The sequence below is a fragment of the Mus musculus genome, chromosome 10 (assembly GCF_000001635.26).
Source record: "Mus musculus strain C57BL/6J chromosome 10, GRCm38.p6 C57BL/6J".
Lineage (NCBI taxonomy): Eukaryota > Metazoa > Chordata > Mammalia > Rodentia > Muridae > Mus > Mus musculus.
This window is the reverse complement of record NC_000076.6, coordinates 4,933,858-4,952,393: the sequence shown is the minus strand read 5'-3', so window position 1 is coordinate 4,952,393 and position 18,536 is coordinate 4,933,858. Positions and strand designations below refer to the sequence as shown.

The 18,536-nt window shown below is 41.7% G+C and overlaps 1 protein-coding gene across 10 annotated transcripts in view; it reads right to left on the bottom strand.

Moving 5' to 3' along the window:
• The window catches only part of Esr1 (estrogen receptor 1 (alpha)), a 393,645-nt gene that overhangs the window by 53,240 nt on the left and 321,869 nt on the right, over positions 1 to 18,536 (bottom strand). For all 10 annotated transcript variants that reach the window (NM_001302532.1, NM_007956.5, XM_011243067.3 and 7 more), the window contains one exon: positions 13,044 to 13,182. In NM_001302532.1, coding sequence (NP_001289461.1) covers positions 13,044 to 13,182 — 139 coding nt within the window. The remainder of the gene's footprint in view (positions 1 to 13,043; positions 13,183 to 18,536) is intronic.

Sequence of the window (18,536 nt, the reverse complement as noted above, 5' to 3'; positions counted from 1 at the left end):
AGCAGCCCAGCTCCCAGGCCTCCTTCTCTACTTCACTAATCGCTGTGTGCATTACTCTATGATACAGACCACATTGTCTGCATCATGATACAGCGTTATGACTTTTCTCTCTTAGAGTGTTCTTAACCCAACCACCTAACCTATGAGGGATGCATTTAGCTATGCTTGGTCCTTGACTTTTCCACATGAACTTTAAAATGAACATAGGATTAGGATTGTAAACACACACATTTATAGCTCAATTTATGATGAATTTATAAACATATTTTTGGAATGAATATTCCTCATCATAGACATGACTTTTTTCAGAGCTTCATGAACTCTCTTCCCATGAAGGTTTGTAATTTTTCTGGTGCAATTCTTACAATTTCCCAAAAAGCTTATTCCCAAATATATTACTGATTTGTTGCAACAGCTAAGAAGATATAATGTGATTTTTTTTTAAGTTGATAGAAGTGAATTTGATTCTGACATGTTGAAATTTAATTTTTTGTGGGGAAAAGATCAGAAAAATAAGGAAGTTCTTTCTAAGAATGTTTTGAACAGAATATATTATCTGTATAATTCTTCATAGTTTTTTAAAAATGGAATTCATGGGGCATAGCTGCTGACAAATGGAAAATAATTTCATAGGCTTTCTCTCTATTGACTAACAAGCTATAAAAACAGAACAGTGTACTGTGCAGCCTAAAATGTCTTATTCTGAGTTAGCTGAAACCACAAACATGCGTAGGAACAATCTATTGTTCCCCAAAGTATAACTCATGGTACCATTAAATGTCTCTTTCAGTTGAGTTTTAGAAGACAGGAGAGAGGAATGGGGAGGAGATAAGATCTGTCTGTCTGTCTCTCTCTCTTCCTCTCTTTCCCACTCTGCGTGCGTGCGTGTGTGTGTGTGTGTGTGTGTGTGTGTGTGTGTGTGATATTGGCAAAGAATAAATTTACAAATACAAAGTCTCATCGGACACCCCATGTCCTGCTTCTGATGCCATTCAGTGTCTGACAATGCCATGTGTCTGCTCATGCCAAGCCTTGATCACTTTTGGCTGTTCATAAGAGCTGAGCATGGCTCAAGTTATTGGAATTATAGTGGAGGAGAAAGGCTCAGGCCATGGACTAAGATTTACAGGATGCAACAGCAAATGCATTGGTGGGCATTATTGGTGGGGGCAGGGGGAGCAATGGAAGGAGTGTGAAATCAGAAAAGAAAGGGATTTGAAAGGAACATGCAAAGGAAAAAAAGAACAGTTGTGCAAACTGTAATTAGCTTATGATATCACACAGGTAGACTGATGTCATCTGTCCTGACAAAACACAGAAGGGGCTTCAATGCACTTAACACTTTGAAGTTGAGCGTAGATAATGTCAGTAGCTGCAACTCTAGTGTGGTCAGAAAATGCTGAGCATCAAGCTATCTTCATTTGCCACCACTCATAATAGGAAAGGAACAGCTCCTAAAGGAAGACTTGGCTACAGACACCTTCACAGACTGCGCAACCACCCAGGTCCCTCTCGCTTCAACTTTTATAAGCTATTCAACATGATATGCAATGGAGCTATAACTACTTTAATTTTTTACTTATTATTTTATTTTATACACGTGAATATTTTGCCTTTACCTGCCTGGTGCCAGCAGAAGTCAGAAGAGGCCTTTGGATCTCCTGGAACTGGAGCCATGAATGGTTATGAGCTAGCATGTGGGTGCAGGGAATTGAACCTGGCTCCTTCACAAAAGCAACAGTTGTCCTTAACCAGCCCCGTGCTTAAAAACATTTAGATGCTTAAGGACAGGAAAAAAGAGGCATAAGAATCTACTTGCTGTTACAGTATTGTATACTAGGTAACTTGGTAGAATTAATGTAACCCTACTTTGCATTTGAGAGAATTAAGCGGAGTAGTATCTATAGATGCATAAGAAGTTTATGAAGACAACAAAAGTCTATTATTGGTCAATATAGAGAATATCCATCTGAAACAAAGAATTGAAGAACTATTTATGATGTTTATACATCATATATGTAGTGTATAATAAGTTAGAGATACTGTATTTGCCTACATAATATTACGTTCTTATGTCCAATAAATAGCAATAATCCTTATGTGCAAAACATATTCAAGGATGCTTAAAAATACTTCCAAAAGGCATGCACACAAAGTAGATTAAACAATAAAAAGGAAGAGTTTGCTTCTGGTAGCAAGATTCAACCAATAGACATATCAATGCTCCCTAAACAGTATATGTGCTGTAATGAAAAACATTCTGATGGGTATTAATTTTAAAAGTCACATGAAAAAAAAACCAAAGAATCACCTATTGAATTCTGAAAAAAAAATCTTCATGTGCAGGACTGGAGAGATGGCAGAGGCTTAGTGAAGACTTCTACAAATGACACTGGACACTGATTTTTAAATTCACAAATATTAGCAAATGTTTAAATATTGAGAAAAATAGAGTACCAGAAGATTTTATTGCACAAGGAAGTATGTAACTCAAACCATTTGAAAATACCTTAACTTTTGAATAACTACTAGGACAACTGGAGAGACATTTAGGGACATTGTTTTACTAGTTTCTATAGCTTCACAAAACACCATAACCAAAAAGCACTTGAGGAGGAAAGGGTTTATTTGGCTAATCCTTCTACATTGTAGTCATTCAGTGAAGGAAGCCATAACAGGAACTTAAACATGACAGAAATCTGGAGATAGGAGCTGATGCAGAGGCCGTGTAGGCATGCTATTTGCTAGCCTGCTCTCAATGGCTTGTTCAGTCTGCTTTCTTATAGAACCCAGGACCACCTGCCCAGGGATGGATCTATATACACTGGACTGGGTCCTCTCACATCAATCATTAATTAAAAAAAATACCTACAGACTTGCCTACACATGGATCTTTATGGAGGCATGTTCTCAACTGAGGCACCCTCCTCTCAGATGACTTGTGTGTGTGTGTGTGTGTGTGTGTGTGTGTGTGTAGTATATGGCATATGTTCCGTTTAGGAATGACGATCTTCTGAGAAAAAAAAAATCCCCAGACTCTCTTTGCACTCCCTCATGTCCAGCGCTCTTGTATTGTTACTGCTTGCTTGTTTGCAAATACTCCATCCTCAAACTCAGGAATTTTGCATGTGCCCTGCTAGAACATGTCCTTGGCCTCAGTCAAGATTCCTTTTCTATCCTCGCCCTCCAGAGAGTCATTCTCTTCAGAAGCCTTCCCTCAACCTTTGGATTCCTCTCTCCACTATCTCATCAAGTTACTTTTCACTCCACAGTTGTATCCATGGAGGTGACACTCAGAAGTTTGACCTTCGAGTCTGCCCACTCTTCTGACCTCCAAATTTTTGCTTTTCAGCTTGACCCAATCCACAGGATATCACTCTAACCTTAAATGCATTGTATGCCAGGGAAACTCTTTTTCCAACTCCCCCAACCATTACTCTTTCTCCCATCTCCACCGTGTATCAACAGCATTTCTGGCTTAAATGTGCTACTCACAAGTAAGCCTAGTACTTGTGAGGTTGAGGCAGCCGGGATGTAAATTGGAGGCCAACATATACTACTACGTAGTAAACCTTGTCAGAAAACAGACCCAAAGTGAAGGAGGGATCAAAGAAGAGAGAAGGGGAGGGATAGAAGGAATGGAAGAAGAGAGAGGAAGAGAATGAGGAGGAGCAACAGGGAGAGAAGGGGAGGGAAAGATGAAGCAGAGAGGAAGAAAAAGAGGAGGAGAGAAAGAGAGAAGGGAGTAAGAGGAGGGAAGGTAAAGAGATAGACGGAGAGAAAGAGGAAGAAAAGGAGGAAGAGGAAAAGAGGAGAAGGAAGGAATGAAGGAAAATATTTTTATACACTCTGACCACTGACATGGGAGCTGTCCTTCCAGCATGTTCTACCATACCCACACTGAAGACAACCTTCTCCTAGCCTTTGCTTTGCTCAAAGCTATCCACAGCTTCATTAATACATTAATTAAATTTGTCTTGACAAACTGTGGGCATTTATAGTACTTTACTTATCAGGTCCTAGGATAGGGTGGATATCTGATATCTATCAAGTGTCTGGGAGCACTGACAATGTAGTTATTAATTGCCACTTGTCATAATTTCTACATTGTCTCTCCAATGAATGGATCTTAGACTCTATGGTAGTGGTGATCACATGCATGCACATTAAAAAACCCATAAAATTAGTTCATTCTTGTGGAGTATAATCAAAGAAGACATTGAGAGTTTGGTTTTAATATCTCTTTTCTATTTGAGAAAATGAAGACAACATAGTAGAATAGTGACTGACTCAATGCAACTCTCTAAAAGTGTCACCTGAAACACTTGGTCCTCACCGCTTGAGTCACTGGCACCACAATGAAGCAGTGAGATACTACTAACACTCTGCTCTGTGTGACACTTCGAAATTGTGTGACTTATACTCTCTTACCTTAGCAAACTTGATAACATCCTTTCTTTCTTCCTATCAGCCTCAAAAGGATGAGCATAGAACTCTCATGACTTTAGAGTTGGGTTTGTGTATGTGTGCATATGTGTGTGTATTAAGGTATACTTTTAGGAATAACGCATGTATAATGGGCATAGTCATGCTAAATACATGGAAATATCAAGAAGGAACCAGTGTATCTTGGCTCCAGTGTCACTCAGACTCCATGGTCATCAGGAAGTGATAAAGGAAGATGAGCTAGGAAGATGGACACTCAGATTTGAGGATCAATTATTTTGAGCAAATCATTTGCACACTAGAATCACTAGATAGTAAATGTCTGTCTCTAATGCTCTCTCCTTTTCTGTATCTTCCAGTATCATGCAAACTCCCGTGGTTATATCTACTAGTTGTTTGTGTGTTTGCTGCAACAAAATGCCAAACAAAAGCAAACTTAGAGAAAGAAGGATTAATTTGGGCTCACAGTTTCGGGAAGTCATGGTAGTAGGAACCTGAGGCAGTGGGCTCTATTGCATCCAAATTCAGGAAGCAGCAGGCATGGGTGCTCATATTCTGATGGCTTTCACTTTTTAATCTAGCCCTGTAAAGATAATCTGTTGTGCACTATGTGGAAGTATTTTCCTGTCAACAAAGAAGCCTATGGCCAATGAGCTGAGGCAGGATTAGAAGGTGGGACATTTGGCAAAGAGAGAGAGAGACAGAGAGAGAGAGAGAGAGAGAGAGAGAGAGAGAGAGAGAGAGAGAGAGAGAGAGAGAGAGAGAGAGAGAGAGAAAGAGAGAGAGAATGAATATGGGATAAGATCAGAGGCTCAGGAAAGATTCGTCCCAGACACAAAAGAGGACAGTCACCTGAAATGGAGGACCAGGTAGCCAACCATCTGACATTCAGAAAATATACAGGTTATTAAATTATGAGCTAGTCAGGAAAAAGGCCCAAGCTATCGGCCTAGGCATTTAATCATAGATAAGAAGTCTCAGAGTCATTATTTCGGGGAGCTCGGGGCATGGGTGGAAAGCCAAAGGTCACAAATCCATGGCCCCATCCTGGGGAATGGTGTCATTCCCACTTAGGGTATATGTCTCAACTTCCCTACTCTAGATTATCCATCACAGAGATGTCCAGTGATATGTCTCTTTAGGTAGTCAAGAACCTACCTATCAAGTCTAAAGTCAAAAGTGACCATCACACTATGCTTCTATATTCAATGAATACCTATTGAACAGAAGTAAATTGAGTTCTAAACATTATAGACTCCAAAGTAGCCAATGTCTCTTATAGTTGTGCTTTGGCAGCACTCATGAAATGAAATGATCTGACTAGGGGATGATGGCTTAGTGGCAGAGAATGTGCCTAGCATGTCTTATGTCCTGGATCAACCCCTGTTGCTACTGTGCAGGAGGAAAGAAGTGTTCTTTACTACATTAACATGAAAAAAATCACTGTAATAAAATCGTATGGTGGCAAAATGACTTAATCATCCTTGTGTAGGTAGTTATGATTTAAACAATGTTAGCGTTATTTTAAAATTAGACAGTGAAAATATGATTTCAATTTAGCAGATGTTTAATTGTTCAAAATACACAGCAACTAAAAACAAAGCAGCATATAAAAATTCAAGGAAAGCCAAGTTAACTTCCTACACAGGATTAAGGCTTTGTTTGGGATTCTGCCATTTCCCAGGAACAATTACATATATTGAGTGGATTCTTATTGCTTACAGACTTAATTCCCTTAAGGACTTAAACACCAGTGGCTTAACACTTCTAGAACACAGAGTTGCTTGATTGCTTTTGTTTTTAAGAGGAAATCTCAGTTTGAATTTTTTGTTTTTTCACTATTTCCAGTAGAGTTTTGCTTGTACTTTCATGATTTGGTCTGGATGATCAAATAGAATTTTCTTGAAATACTGTTATGTATATGTTTCAAATCTTTATTAATATGTAGAACCTACCAAAAAGTTCATGTGTAGGACCAACCAAAAGTATATGGTTCAGTTGTTTTGAGTCCAGGAGATAACTTGATTACTCTTCTGTCAGAGGTAACAATATTGATGACAGGAACCAGCAAAATATGAGTGCTGGTGCTCAGTTGGCTTTGTCTTTTTTATCCAGTCCAGAACCCCACCTTAGAGAATGGTGCCCACCACATTTAGGGTTAGTCTTCCTCCCTAAATTCACCTTACAGGCATGTTCAGAGATTTGTCTCTTTAATGATTCTAAATTTAGATGTTGGGAGTATTGTGAGTGTGTTTGTGTGAGTATGTTGAATGAAGATGCATGGAGGGGCTGTCAAAGGTCAATGTTGAGTATCTTCCTCAATTGTTCTCTACCTTATATTTTTGAGACAAAGTCTGCGCCTTAATCTAGAGCTCTCTGGCTTAGCTAGGTTGGCTAAGCAGTGATTCTGGGGGATTCTCTTATCTCCATCTCTTCAGGATTAGAGGCCAACTCTGCCATACCCAGTTTTTATGTGGGTGCTAGGGATTGTACTCAAGTCCTCATGTTTATGAAGGAAGTCTTTTATTGATGGAACCATCTTCAAGGCTAACTTCTCCCTTCTTTTGGTGGCAGTTTTACAGTTGATAGCTCTGTGGTTTGTACAGACATAAAACAAAAGACTTTGGGAAATAATCGATTAGTTTTACCTGTTAAGTGATGAGAGTCACAGAAAAGCATAACTAACCAACAGTTCCAGGTTAAAGTATAAACTAGCAAATATGTTCGTACCTATAGTCTCATGAACTCAACACAATACAGCATCAAAGATAAGCAAGGGCTGGACCTTTCACATTAAAGAAGGTGAATACATGTGAGCTTTTTTTCTCTTTCCTTTGCCATCCAGTTCCAAAAAACGGAAAAAAAAAAGGTTGGTGAGCAGAATTGATTTTCTAAATTTATTGCTAAGTTAACTTAGCAATCATTAGTAATCATGCTAATGATTTCTGGCCAGTTAATACATTTACATGTTATGCAATGAGCAACTTGGGGACAAGTGAGGGCAAGCCAGGCAAAGTGGAGGTTACAGGGCCTTTGTCAATTCTTTCCGAGAGTGAGGCAGAGCCCAGGGCAAAGCTACTGCAGTAATTGGAGCCATCTCCTACTCAAGACCAGCTTTGCTGAGAGGTGCCTCATTCTCTATATTCTCCTCTCCCCCATAACCTGTTCTCCTGCTCCCCTGTGTCTGGTGAGAGTCCCAGCTCCTATAGTACACACTACTTGGGAGCATACTTCTGAGCAGACAACAGAAAGGAAGGCCCATGTCCTCGTGCCCTAAAAACACATGTGGAAAATCCCATTTTGAATTCATTAACTTCGTGCAGAACAATATATCATTAATGATTTCCAGTAGAAAATTCTACAAAGAATTTAATGAAGTTCTACATGGGAAAGGGGGAGAGAGGCCAACATAATTGCTGGAAGCATTGCACAGGGATTTTTGCACATTTTTTCATTTGTAATTTTATAAAAAAAATTAAATCTAAAATGAGAATGCTTTTGTTTCTAGTAAATGAGGTGGGTTTTTTTTTTCAATTGAAATGAATTTATTATCAGAAAACAGTCTGCTCTTTCTTAGAAAAGGCAGAGTGTTCTATCTGGTGAGCAACCTGTTTTTCTCTTAAGGGAAGAGAACTTATTCCCATTTCATGCCTGCAAGCAAAAGAACTTTTTGTTGTTCAGTACTGTTTCCTGCAGGCAGAGCCTCCCGATGTGGGAGTGATGGAAAGAGTTAGATCAACAGCTCTCTGGCCAGAGGCTTGGTAGAATTCTGCTTGTCGAATTAGTCCCTGCTTTTCAGATGTATGAATCATTTTTTCTCCCCTCTAAGAGTGAATGGGAATCAAAAGAGAAGCGTTGGCTTCCTGAGAAATCCACAAATATTTCTCAGAATTTGTGAGCACGGAGAGCTCCAGCAAAACAGCCCCTTGGAAACTGGACAGTCTTCGGAACAGGCAATTAGCATTGTGTCCTCTCACATTGAATCTGCCTTCCAGAGACATCGACTTCACTCCTGCAAGAGCCAAGAGACCCCACAAGGAGCAACGCACCGAGAACACATGTGCTACTGTGTTCAGCCTGTTTTTCTATGAGCATGCATGTGGGATTAAAGGAAGAGGCTCATTCCTAGGAGACACAGAAGGCATAGTTTGTGTTTTCTAGTGCCAAAGCACACCAATGGATTAGGTGTGAGAAAATGAGCTCTCTCCATTTCCTGATTACTTTCACAGGCATTCTTATTATCTTTAGCTTTCATTTTATAAAATACACACACACACACACACACACACACACACACTTACTATTTTTTGCTTTTGTTTTTAATATACCTCTTAATAACCTTTTCTTTTGTTTTGGTTTTTCCAAGAAAGCTTGATGGCACAAATTATGTGGACCCTATTGCTGTGGGATCCAGGGTAGGACCAGACATGGCGGGCAGATGGAGCCTGGCAAGGATAAAATTGGCTACCAGGAAAGCTATAACCCAGCAGAATCAAGATATCATAAGTTGTCATCAGGGAGTAAATCAGGCAATAACTCTCTTTTATATGGACACTGGCTAGGAATCACGCCCTCTGATCATGAATGTGGGATGGCAGCACACTGCGTTTTAGTTTCAAAACCACCAACTCCTAGTTGCCAGTATAAACACTTCAGTGACTCAAGGATTCTCTCCTCTGATGGCCTTATAAGACACAAATGCTTGTGTTAACAGGGGAAACTCGAGAAAACAAAAGATGTACGCAATCATTAGTAGATAACTCTACATCTTTTGTCAGCAACCATGGCAACCCCTGGGTGAAAGGGATACATATGATTTGGGACTGTCTCTTTCACTTCTATGAAACAGAAAATGTCCTTTTGGGTGTGACTCACCTTTCAGAGGTAGCATCCCAAAGCCAAAGACATAACCACAGGGAAGATGATAATACTTGGTCCCTACCTGTCAGCTCTCAACCAACTCCTGAGCTTTGAAACTTATAAGTTTCTATATTTTGTTATTAGAATGTTTATTATTTTGATGGGAAAGACAAGGTAACTGAACCTAACCTCATAGGGGTTGGAAGCCTGTAGAGCTGTGATATTTATAGGCTGAACCTCAGAGCATCTTTCAAGGGTATACAGATTCTAAGGGGCTTCTGCTCACAATAGTGTTTATTATGATATATCTATCAGACTCATCCATAATTGCCATCAGCAATCACTAGGAAGGTAATTAAACAATGCTGAAGTTGAATAAGATTGAACGATCTGCCAATGGTTAGAAGAATATAGGATCTTTATGTTCTGGATCAAATGCTATCTTTTTAAAATATTTAAATAAATATCTTTGTCTAAGTATTTTAACTATTACTAACATCTATGTAGAATAGAAAATGAGTTTATCATTAGGTATAAGCATACCTAAGGAAGGATATTTTGGGGTTTTTTTTTGTTTTGTTTTGAGACAGTAACACACTGTTTAGCACAGGCTGGCCTCAAACTGAACAGTCTCCTGTCTCACCTCTATGGTGCAACAATTACAGGAGATGTACTACCAGGCCCACATTTCTAAGTATTTGCGATTGTACTAAGGTCTTAAATAATGGGTCGGTTCTGGGAAAAATGAGATTCATTGTTTATCCCCTTTGGAATTTAGAAGTTGCTTAAGAGGTTTGTGGAACATAATCACAAGCTAAATGTAGCCATGAATTAATAATAAAAAAAACTCTTATAAAACAGATGGATACTAAATTCTGCAAAGACTATAAAGTAATGAGCCAGGAGTTAGTGAGCAGAAATAAACCACAAGTGAGTTCAATGACAGTGATGGCTGAAATATCCATCAACCTGGAGTCTCTTTTCACTGAGGACTTGTTAGGTACCACAGAAGACTTTGTATGTTGGAGGTAACACAAACGTGGATGAGATTTGTTAGAACACGAGAAGTTTATGAGCCGGTAGATCAAACGACACACCGTCATCTGGCAGGACGAGGCTCTAGTGGAAGGAGAAACTGATCACAGAGAACCCAGGCAAAAGAAAGCCTGCCTAAACTTTCTGACTAAAGAGAAGAAAAACCTGAAGGAGAGATGTGTGGAAAATAGATATCTTGGATGAGCCTTACAGGGTGGGTGAGTTTCTAACAAGAGAGGCTTTTCAGAACAGTGGAAGAAACTGGTGAAGTTCAAACCCTTGGGAGGCAGAGGTGGGCAGGGGGATCATGAGTTCAGTAACAGCTCATGTGACATGGTGAGACTCAATGACACAAATGAATCAAGGCACCAAAGCTAATGTTTTTAAAACTTGAATTTGACATTTTTTCCCAAGTCGTAGGTCAACTTCAACTGCCAGTTATCTTGAGCCTGGACAAGGTCATCTAAGTCCTAACATCCCCATCTTGCTCTCTCATTCACTGGCCTTCTTCATTTATATCATCTGACTGTGTCTGTAAAATCCGTGCTCAACAAGCTTATTATTAAAGACAGCCCTGACGGACACACACAAGAAGCCTATGTGGTACTTTCAAGGGAACTTGAGAGTCAACTGAGACTTCCTCGGGAGGGATCAAGACTACAGTGGTACTTTGGGCCATCATCTCTGGTGACACTGTGCATGAAGACTGAAGGAAAGAGGAGTTTAAACAAGAAATCAGGACAGGTAACTACACAAATGGAAGATAAGCGTATAAGTGTCGTGGTCTGGAGACAACTGGAAGGTATGAACTCATAAACCATTCAGAGGAACACTTGACAGGTCACTAGACAATCTGTTCATTGAAGAGGTGGATACATTCTGTAATGTCACTAAGACAGAAACAAAAAACCAAGAATCAGAATTGATAAGAAAGAGGATGCCTCCAATATTGGGCAGGAATCTCCAATGCATCTGGGACAGTGACATAGGACTATCTAGAGAAGTTGAGTTTTCCACCGTTTGTCCTTCGGCCACTCCATGTCATGGGCAGGAAATATCTAAACGTGATTGAGCACACGACATTCTGTCATACTTTGGGTGGGATGCTACCAGGGTCTAGGAGGTAGCTTCCTGGAGTGCTACCAAAACTTACAAGACCATAAAACAGGCTCCAACTCCAATAAAGAATGTCCCTGGATAGTAACCATGCAGAGGATGAGAAATATTCATCTAGGATTGATATGAAACTATGAAACTCCAACACTGGATTTTTCTTTTTTTTTCTTTTCTTTCTTCCTTTCTTACTTACTTTCTTTCTCTCCCTCCCTCTTTCTTTCTTTCTTTCTTTCTTTTTTATTTTTTTTACTTTTTGGCAGAAATGGATAAACTTTCTTAAGATATGATGGAGAAATGAACCACAGCAAAAATACAAGGAAGCAAAAGTGTGAGATTGGGGAATGCCTAGAAGACATCCCTTCATGGGCACCATGAATTTCATAAGTGAGGTAAAATGAGAGTCTTTCATATTCAAAATGCAATCTTTTATGACTATTCTTAAGTGCATAGGAACCCAAGAAGAGAGACAAGGATGAGAAAGGTATTCACAGAGCAGATCAGTTCAGTTATACACACATAAAGGCTTAAACACTGAGAGCACATGCCATTCTAGAGGTTAAAAAAAAAGTCAAGAAAAATGAAAAAACTTAGGAACTAAGAGGGAACAGGAGGCTAGAGAAAGGCCAAAGTGAGCCGTGGGTCTACTGTTACAAAGCCCTGTCCACAGTCCTACAGAATCGATGGATAGATGTATTACATATAGATGTAGTTCCAAGGAAAAAGACCAGTGGCCTATCCTCATGTTTGGAGATGACGTTCTACAGGCAGCAAAGTCTGTTTCTAGGGAAGCACCATCACAGTTTCTAAAAGTTAATTACTATATTGAAGCAGAAAGTGGCAGCTTCCATCGTTCTCTCTCATTTCAATCTTGCTCTAACTCTTGTTCCAGGGGCCTCGACAGGTGAAGAGATTCAGCTCCTTTGCTGGTAAAACGTGGAGCTGAGTAGGTTCCTGCATCTTTGGGCATGAGGTGATGTTTACAGGAGGCAACTAGAAAACAACTCAGCATAGCACCTGGTGCTGAGCAGGTTCTCCATTGGTGGGCGGCTGCTGTAAATCCTATCTAAATCCCATTACTCTAAGAAATTATTGACAAAAGAAAGCATCAGGAACCACAGTCCAAGACAACCCAGCGTAATGCGTTAAACAAGATGGCTGAAAACTGAAGTTAATTCCCAGAACTGCAAATGGCAGTTCAGAACTCTTCAGGCCAAATTTCACCGTTGCAATGACAGAAGAGTTAGAGAAGGAGCTTGATAGGCCACCGTGACTGATTGTAAAGGCACTAAGAGATGTATATGTCTATATACACACATATCAGAAGATAAAGGTAGAGTTGGAAACTTCCAGTTTGTAGTTATGTGTATGTGTTGAGACACTAGGGTTATGTCAAGGTGATGGCAAGCAGACAGCTTGCCTTAGCTTTCTATGGACATGTCTACAGTGCATTCCCTGGACTTATGCACTCATAAAGTAAATGTATCTATACAACTCTTTGACAGTCCATGGACTATCAGATAGATGACCTTTGGATATGAACTAGTGGTTAAAAGGATGCTTCTCTGGGCCACAGCCAGGTCACTCACCTGTCCAGGAGCAAGTTAGGAGCAAACAGGAGCTTCCCCGGGTGTTCCATGGAGCGCCAGACGAGACCAATCATCAGAATCTCCAGCCAGGCACACTCGAGAAGGTGGACCTGATCATGGAGATTCAAGTCCCCAAAGCCTGAAAAACAAGGAAAGCCTCATTTAGTTCCAAAAGAATGTAATCATCACTGGCAATGTGAACATGGCTTGGGATTTGAATTAGTGCGCTGTTGTAAATACAACAAAGAAATGGCTGAATAGGACATTAAAGCTTTTTTAAAACTATAAATGGCAATACAGTAGATGCCTAAGCATCATGGGGAAGAGGAAGATGGGTTAAATAGAAACACTATAGGAAAAGCAAGTGTTTTATTTTTTAATCTGTCAGTGAATCTCCACTTGTCTGTAAAGTTGTTTTTTAATGCCTTATTGTCAGATCTGCAAATATAGAGTGACTCAGACAACCCACTTAACTGTCTATAAAATTTGCACTTAGTAAATAAATTCTACTCAGGCATATCTAATAACTTTACATAGCTATTATTTTTCAGTTTTATTTCATTGAAAACACTTAAGTGCTATAAACTCAAATTATTGAACTAAGCAGAAACTAGGACACAGGTAGGACCAAAGTCCTTAGTCATTTCTTCACTTTAGTACTGAGCCATAATCGTCTTACACAAAATGTAAGACAAAGACTGACGAGATAGCAAATGAATCACCAGAGGACAGGCCAGACGGCTACAAGTAATGCCAGTCACTCCCTGGAGCTTCACACTGGTGTGTGCCCTCCCTGGAGCTTCACACTGGTGTGTGCCCTTGTGTTCCCATGGGTGATTAGGACACTAAAGCTTTCTGTAACTGCTAATGACAGTAGATGTCTAAACATCATGAGGAGGAGAAGGAGGAGGAGGAGGAGGAGGAGGAAGAGGAAGAGGAAGAGGAACAGGAGGAGGACAATGGGGTGAATTTGGAAAGCAAGCAAGAAGAATGTAACGTAAAGGAGGAGCGAGTTATTAAACGCCTCACTGTGCGTTGGAGGCAATGCTAAGTACTCCCAACCACAGAGATGCCAACATGAGAGAATTATTAAGTAAGCAATGTTCTCCAAGTTTGCCACTTGCCAATCAGTGACCTGCTCTTTGCAAGGAGGCATTCCTCCACAGTCTTCCTTTCCCAGCCTTATCTTCAACTGTTTGTTCTCACTGATGCAGGAGAATAGCTGTGGAATCCTTTTGGGCTTTGTTGTTGGTGGTGGTGTTGGTGTTGGTGTTGTTGTTGTTGTTGTTGTTTAATGCTGTCTTCTTTCTTGCGCGAGCCCAACTGGCCAGGAAGAACGATGCTGCTACAGGATCCTTCTGCACACATTTATTCAGTCCTGTTTCTTCTTTCTCCATATATCTCCCTTGTTTATATCTCCCTTGTTTATATATCTCCCTTGTTTTTATATCTCTCCCTTGTTTATATCTCCCCCTTGTTTTTATATCTCCCCTGAACCCTGGGCCTCTCACTCTTTTATACTCTCAGTTCCCATCCACACACAGCAGGCCACGCCACTTCACCAGGCACGCAGCTTCAGCTAATCAGGGCAGCAGGGGCAAATCTCCACCAAATTGGATTCACCTGTATCCTGGTACACCTGCGCAGCACTCAAGATGTTTGTGTCTTATATGAGGAAGTCAGGTGCAAGTCATATGACTTAGCTGCAGTCCCTGACGCCTTTGGGACTGCCGCCACACCCGCTCCCAACATCTCCCCCTTTTTTCTTTTCTGGCAGAGAGAATGTCTGTAGATAGCCCCCCGCAGCCATGCCCCTTACCCGTCCTTGGGTGACAAACAGCATTGGTTTGATCCCTGTCTTAGGTTGGTGACATGCCCAGGGAGTCTTATCACTGACTACCTCTCTATCATGCCAAGCCACACCTGGGGAGGTTGTGTTTTGCTTGCGGCAGGTGCATCAAAAGGCCAGGATATTAATTAACCTATGGCCAGATCTTAATTGCTGCAAGCAAGCCTCATGGGTGAAGGTAGAGGTCTGATCCCCAGTGTGCAAGCATAGGGGCCCTACACAAAACCATCCCTTAGGCTCATCACCCAGAGAGGTCTTGGCCAGCTCCCGTGTCGTTTTTCCTGGGGGAAGGGAACTAGGACACTGAACCTTCATGCAATCAGACGTGCCTTCCACAGGATGCCAACAGCAGGCTATCCTCTGTGCAGTGCTTAGCCTCGCACCCCACGGCATAACGCAGCATAGTTTCTTTTAGAGTGGCAAACCGAATCTGAGGAGATTGTCCCGCCTCCACTGCAGCAAAAGCCTACGCTACCATGGCGAAAGTGCGGGCCACACACTCTGCACCTAACACATGTGCCAAACACAAAACACACACACACTATAACAAGCATACATCCCAGGGCTCTCATCCCCGCTCATCTTCCCTGAAGCAAGGGATAGATGGCCAGCGGGGCTATCTCTTTAAGGGGAATTCAGGGATCAAAAAGGCATGGAAAAATTTGAATGTCATGTCGAGCTGGTATCGGCTTCTGGAACACCGAAAGGATCTCTCATCTCGGCTCCATCCTTTGTGCTTGTGGGATCATCCACCACATCCACAGGGGCAACTGGATCAGGAGCCTCATTCTTGTAGCGTCTCACCAATCTCTCCAGCACCCAAAGAGGTTCCATCTGGTCCTGTGGAAACACACAAACAGACCCTCTCTCCCACATCAACACCTGATCTGGTCGATCCTCTCCAAATCTCCAGACAGAAGGTCCACCTACAGGTGGCTGCTGAGGAGGCATAGGGAGAGGACGCAGAAGCTAATTCGCCTTCCTCCTCCGCCTCAGCTCTTTTATTTTGTCCTTTCTGTCCACCTGATAACACTGTGTCTCCTTTCTTTTTCCTTTTTCTTTTTAAGCCCTTCTCTTCCGACATACTTTCTTGTTGCTCTATAAGGATTTTCTGACCTGTCTTGACTGCCTCTACACACAGTTTCAAACAGTAACAGAGTCCATATATCAGAACAAACAAGACCAAAACTATCAGACCTACCCACAAAGGGTCAATGGGAGAAAAAAGCATAACTACACAGCGAGGATCTATTGATCACTACACTGAGGTTATCATAGTTCCTTAACTTGTCCCCAAACCGGGAACCTTAACTTGTCCCAAAACCAGGAACTTTTCGTTACCTTGTGCCTGCTTCCTGGCAACTTTATACTTGCCTCTATTTTATCCGAGGTCCTTCCCAAACTCCTGGGTTACTTTGTGCCTACTTCCTGGCAACTTTATGCTCACCTCTACTTTATCCGAGGTCCTTCCCAAACTCCTGGGGTCGCAAATTTCACTCACCGTGAACTTACCCTGCCAGCATCCACTGACTGCTGAAAGTTCTGAACTCGGTGGGGGAGTCGGTTCCCCGTACGGGCCACCAATTGTCGCGCCTGCTCTCGACCAGCAAGAACGATGCGACCACCAGTCCTTCTAACAGCAGTTTATTCAGTCTTCATCTTTCTTCTTTCTCTTCATCAATACCGTTCCCCAGCTGAATAGTTCTGAATCCACGCAGTTGAATCCTTCTCAACAGTCTGTTTTATGGGAACACTTTATTAACCGCTCCTTCCCAGTGATGCAGTTCTGAATCCTTCCTGTAGCAGGGGGTCTTCACTCATGCCTGAAGATGTTTCTTGTCCCGGGTTTCGGCACCAACTCTTTCGCGAGCCCAACTGGCCAGGAAGAACGACGCTGCTACAGGATCCTTCTGCACACATTTATTCAGTCCTGTTTCTTCTTTCTCCATATATCTCCCTTGTTTATATATCTCCCTTGTTTTTATATCTCTCCCTTGTTTATATCTCCCCCTTGTTTTTATATCTCCCCTGAACCCTGGGCCTCGCACTCTTTTATACTCTCAGTTCCCATCCACACACAGCAGGCCACGCCACTTCACCAGGCACGCAGCTTCAGCTAATCAGGGCAGCAGGGGCAAATCTCCACCAAATTGGATTCACCTGTATCCTGGTACACCTGCGCAGCACTCAAGATGTTTGTGTCTTATATGAGGAAGTCAGGTGCAAGTCATATGACTTAGCTGCAGTCCCTGACGCCTTTGGGACTGCCGCCACACCCGCTCCCAACACTTCTTTGTGTCCTATTGTCCTCTCTTAGAATCCATTCTTATTAACCTAGCTGATTTTTTTGTCAACTTGACAAAATCCTAGACATATCTGGGAAGAGGAGGCTCTTAATTGATAAAATGTCCCCAACCAATTAGCCTGTTGGCAACCCTGAGGGCCATTTTCTTGCATGATGATTGCTGTGTGGGGACCCGGCTCACTGTGGGTGATCCCATCCCTGAGCTGGTGGTCCTGGGTACTCTGAGAAAGCAAGTTTAGCAAGTCATGAGAAGCAAGCCAGTAAGCAGCACTCATTCCTGGCCTATACTTCAGGTCCTGCCTCCAGGTTCCTGTCCGGTTTGAGCTTCTGCCCTGACTTCCCTCAGTGATGGTTGTCGTGTTCACAGCAATAGAAACCCTAACCAAGACATTTGAATGAAGAAATGGGCTTTAAGTTTACAATTTACCTAATGACTCCTTCCTTGGGCATGTTGGGAGTTGTCCAAACCTCAGCACTAAACAATCCTCTTGTTTCCTCATATACAGTCCCTGAAGTTCCACACTTCAGAGAAACCGGACTTACTGGTGACAATTCCCACAGAGACTTTAGGCACACACACAACGTAGGGCCATGTCCCCTCCTTCACTGTCTCTTCACTCTCAAACATCATCACTTCCACTTGAACAGTCACATACTGCCTTCCTCTCGTTGCCATTCCTGTATTTACAAACAAAGCCAATTCTACACCCCATTTCTGACTTCATAATTAAGACTCATCTGTGCCATGCAGTTGTATACATAAATGGCTATTCTTATGTGTTTATAGAAACCTACTCCATCACATAGGTATACCCCACAAATATATACAGTTGTACTTACACTGGGCTTTCGGAGTGCCTCCACCTTTTGGCTATAACTACTAAATCTGTCACACACAAATTTTTGAACAAGTGTTTGGATGAATGGCTGCTTTTCCTACCCTTGGATAACCATGGTTGTAAGCAACTGGCAAAGGTTTTCAAGAGGGGCCTGTCCCATTATACACCCACAGGCAGTATCTCAAGCCTCAGCGGCAGTCTTTGGTAGCACTCAGTGTGCCTTTTCTAGTGTATAGTTGTTTACACACATACAAACACACACTGATATACACATGACTGTCCCACAGCCCATGTATGGAGGTCAAAGGACAAGTTGTCAGTTCTTTTTCTATGATGTGGGCTCTGGGGATCCAACTCGGGTGGATTAGCTTAGCTGTGAGCACCTGGACACTCTGAGCTACCTTGCTGGCCCCGCCATTTTCATTTTAAAGATGCAGGAGAGGAGCAGAAGCATCACACTGACATGGTTTCATTTGCATTTCCTACTGTAAAGTATTTTT